This window comes from Vollenhovia emeryi, unplaced genomic scaffold, assembly GCF_000949405.1.
Source record: "Vollenhovia emeryi isolate VEMERY1.0 unplaced genomic scaffold, V.emery_V1.0 DF941876.1, whole genome shotgun sequence".
Lineage (NCBI taxonomy): Eukaryota > Metazoa > Arthropoda > Insecta > Hymenoptera > Formicidae > Vollenhovia > Vollenhovia emeryi.
Genome location: NW_011964490.1, coordinates 1 through 4,490, shown reverse-complemented (window position 1 = coordinate 4,490; position 4,490 = coordinate 1). Strand labels below are relative to the sequence as shown.

At 32.6% G+C, this 4,490-nt stretch overlaps 1 protein-coding gene across 1 annotated transcript; it reads right to left on the bottom strand.

The window, feature by feature from the left end:
• Positions 1-6: 6 nt before the first annotated feature.
• LOC105570770 lies at positions 7-1,530 on the bottom strand. The gene is made up of 3 exons (XM_012028214.1): positions 1,451-1,530; positions 1,172-1,329; positions 7-1,087 (listed from the first exon to the last, which is right to left on the bottom strand). The coding sequence occupies exons 2-3, from the start codon at positions 1,292-1,294 to the stop codon at positions 140-142; spliced, it is 1,071 nt and encodes a 356-aa protein (XP_011883604.1). The 5' UTR covers positions 1,295-1,329; positions 1,451-1,530; the 3' UTR covers positions 7-139.
• Between the last annotated feature and the right edge of the window lie 2,960 nt (positions 1,531-4,490).

The window sequence follows — 4,490 nt, the reverse complement described above, 5'->3', positions numbered from 1 at the left end:
TTGATTGCATAAGGAAGTTTATAAATTTGAATAAGCGTTGACGTTGAGGTAGATATCCCTAATATTTGAAAATATCTTACAAACTTCTCTGAAATTCTCCCAACTACACAACAATTTGTCCACCATTCTACAATTTTTTCTACAAATCTTTGTAGAAACATATCTTGCCCAAGATTGCATGTACCTGGTCCAATAGGTCGTGTACAGTGCAGTCCTCGTTCGGTATGTCGAACGTAATTAGTTTCTGTTCTCCCGTGGCTAATATCACTAACATTTTAGCGGTATTTCCTTGAATCTGATGCTGAACTATGGCATTTGCTGGGTCGCTAATAGTTTTTTGGAGATAAGCAATGCTTTCACTTGCACTGTTCTCATGCTCCAATCGCGGCGGAGAAGATTGTTGCGTTACATGCCCTTTCTCCACAGCATGTTCAATAGAATCCACTTCCATACTGTCCATACCATCGCGCGTATTATGTTCAGCTGACGAAGGGGTTGACGTTGCCATAGGTGGTTTCTGTACTTGTTGTGGCGACATCGGAATCTGCTGCGTTCTTTGTGGCGCAGAATTTACGATACGACGTATAGGAGTGTTCAACGGGGGTTGAACAGGTTGCAAAGTGTTAGAGTGTTGTCGTTGCGTGTTATTTTGCTGAAACCTTGACTTCTCAATATGCTGTTTCTGTACGTTTAATTGTTTGAATTTGGCTTGCTTAATTTGCTTATTTAAATGCTCCATATCCGGAGGCTGCGCTTTTGTTAGTGTTTTAGAAATTTCAGGAGAAACTACTGATACAGATCGCACTTGCGACATATTTGGATTAGAAGTACGAACAGGACGTACAGTCACATTCTGTCTCTGCGAATTGATAGTCTTACAAACGGATAGTGTAGATTTGGGAGTCGTCGCATTAGAGTTTTGAATTCGATTTTCCATTGTCACTACGTTTATTACATCTGGAGTACTTGGAGACACTATGCCTACTATGTTGTTTGTCACCTGTCGATTTTTATTGGGGCATGATTTAAATATTCTTCTCTCCGTCTGACCTGGATTGAATGATCCAGAATTTACATAAAGAGGCGACTAAAAGGTAAAAATAATTGTTAGATCCTAAAAAATTTAACTTCTTTGTTTAGACTTCGTTGTAATTAAGATGTAGCAACTCACTCCTGATGTGATGTTATTTTGTATATTACTTCTAGTAAAAATGGCAGTCTGATTTCTTTCTTGTAACAACGTATTTTGCTTTGTTACTATAGTATTGGCGTTTTGTATTTTCATAAGCTGCATTTGTTGTCCTTCATTTTTACATTGTGCCTTAACACCTGAAAAGAATTACTTGGTTGCAGTATTGCAGATAAGAAAACTACCAATGTACATTGAAATATAAATATTAAATAGCTCAGCAGATTTTGTAAAGCATTAATATAGCAAATGTTTACTTACCTGTATCACTTTCAATGCTCACAATATTTTTATTAACATATGTGCATTTACCGCAGTTGGTAAAATGTCCTGGGCTCCAGTTATATCATTTGTTTCGATTATAAAAACATTTCGCCTGAAACGCAATAAACACTATTATAATCATAATTATACAAGTGTAATACATCTTATTTTAGTTAAACATGTAAGACTTTAACAGGGATATTATGGACACGGTGACTCGTGAAAATGTCAATGTACTACACAATTGTCTATAGTCTATGATTATCTGACTCAAACAAAGCAATGAAATCAACTTTTCAATATTGGCATAATGTAAAAACAAATGTCTACCATCTTACTGCTGATACCTTTCACAAATTTTCAAAAGAAATTTCGAAATAATAGTACGGTTTGATCAGTTTTGCGAGTCACTGTATGTTGATAAAACAAATGTACTATTTTATTCTACGGAATGCTGTTTATGATGAGCGATTAGATGAAACTAATGAGAAAAACAGAATATATTGGAACAAAAGTTTGCTACCTGGATGCGAGATACAACTTTATAATGGTAAACGATTATTTGACAAAAGCTTCGCTTTAAGTAAAGAAAAGAAATTCTATTTATATTTTCAAAATAGGACTTATTGTTAAACTTATATATTTTGGTTGCATTTCTTAAATCAGATTATAATAATTTTAACATTGCTACTCCTACGTTTCCTTAGATTCCAAGTTTCCAGAAAGAAAGAGTATTGACAGATTAAAAACTGATACAATATACTTGGTAAGTTGAGAAACTTTTTGAACGGAATAATCATTGGTGCAAAAAAACTCGCTTATAGGCCACACATGTTAAGGATCGATTGTACCAAATATATTATACACAATTTTCTATTTATCATTAAAAATTTTTTATCATGGCTTTTGATTGCTTCTATCATAAATATATATTCACTTTGAAATCATTATGACTTATTAAATTTGATATGTGCGCTTTAGCTTAAAATACAATTTTTTTATACGCATACATACATACACTACACACCATAATCAATAAATTAGTACGCAGGCTTATGACTATTTTGCTAATATTTTCTTTGAGGTACATACGTGCAAGAGAAAACTCTCCTGTATAAAAGGTAAAACATTCACTTTTCTTTCTAACAAACGAAACAAATATCCTCATAAAAATCGACAGTAAACGTAAATGTGTGTGTATCACAAATGTTAGATGAGACAAATATAACAACTATAATGAAAAAAAATTCAAAAAGAAGAATTTACAGTGTTCTTAATTACTCTATATTTTTGCAACATGTCTTGTTATACTGCAAATGCAACTCCACTGCTTTAAATATTTATACAAAAAATTGTATTACGTAAAATAGAATTCCATGTAATTAGAGTTAACATATACTGCTATACATTAAAAAAATATACCTTTTTGTTTATGTCTATAAAATGTGCAAAATATAGATACTTAGAGACATATTTCACTATTTTAACCAAAAATCATATTTAAAATTCAATTACACATATACAATATATGCGGTTGTTCAATAGTATGATAGAAGACTACTTTAAGAAGCACCTGTTACAAAAATGTTCCATGTTACACGATCGTGTAAAAAAAAAAGAGTTAAAATTCAACACGTCAATGTGTGCAAAATTTTCATCAAAAATCTTAAATGCGTTCTCTCTAATAATATCCATAGTTACTATACATTTCAGAAATCGGAACAACGTAATCTCAAAATGTATGGCCCATTGTACGGTATGTAAAGTGTCAAGATATGCATTCCACACATTAAGATATCTATAATATATTTCAGAACCATTAAAGTATATCTCGTACAACCAGTATTGTATCAATGCCCCATGTATTACTTTTGGGAGTTATTGAAATTACAAAACAAAACAAAAATAAATTAAATCTCGAGTTCTGTACACTTCTCGTAAAATATCAAAAGCTTAAAGCTGCTCTACTATCCCAATGCAATTCGAGCAATTGAAAATACATGCTGTAGTAAGTTACCCTTGTTCCAATCGCGCTGCAGATATCTGATTCCCTAAATTAATAGTTTGCGGGGAGAATATTGCCTGCCTGTTTTGTGCAGTAGCGTAAGTCACAAGCCGTTGTGAACCATTACTGCTATTATTAACGTCTCCAACAACTAACTGAATTCGTTACTCGTCGGTACAGATTCCTGGTACTTCTTCTAATGTGAAAGTACCACTGGCATTGGTCGCAACGTTAAAATATTGTGCCATATTACTCGAAACTTAGCGCTGGCAAATACGATTCCCCAATTAACAAAGATCAAGATTGGATTGTTGTTAGTACATTGAATTAGACCAATCCACCAATATCATGTCTGTAGGGGAATCTGCTAGCTATTTTTGCAGTACAACCTATGGAAAACAATCACGTATTATACCCGACTTGTTGTGTAACACATGTAGTTGATTTCCAGTGTTTCAAAAGCTTGCCAAATATGTACAAATACAATTGTCAAGAAAAGATTATTAAAATAATGTAGAAGTACATACTTTGAACTGAATAGCTACGAAAGACTCGTTAATATATGGAAAAAAACAGAAATAATGCAATGCAAAATAGACTTAGAATATTGCAAACATTGTTGAAACGCTTATGGAAAGTCACGTCTGTAAAATTGTACATCTGTAGTTGTTCAACTGGATTCTGATTGTGTTTAGGTATTTGCATGGTGCGCGTATTCCGTAATACACGTACGCAAAATTACATTTAAAAAAATATAAAATACCGTTAGAACGTACTAGGTAAAATGTAAACATCTTTAATGCACATTAAAGAGAGACTTTAACAGAACTAACAAACGCGAGAAAGTAAAAGTCTTTATATTAGTCGAAAATTGATCAACTTTTAAAGTAGTCTCCTATAAAATTACTTTTTTTCTCAAAAATTGTAAGCACAATAATTGTAATCGCAGAAACGTATGTATCTATCGCATCTTTTCTCTGTTCAAGAAAATTACAACGAAGTACAATATGTGCTTCAAAGATACCTCAAATT

What these genes read in the sequence shown, in the direction of transcription:
- LOC105570770 (XM_012028214.1), bottom strand. Translation starts at nt 1,294, where the DNA reads ATGCAGCTTATGAAAATACAAAACGCCAATACTATAGTAACAAAGCAA. An exon ending in AAAATAACATCACATCAGGA is followed by an intron (nt 1,088 to 1,171) that starts GTGAGTTGCTAC and finishes TTTACCTTTTAG; the next exon opens with TCGCCTCTTTATGTAAATTC.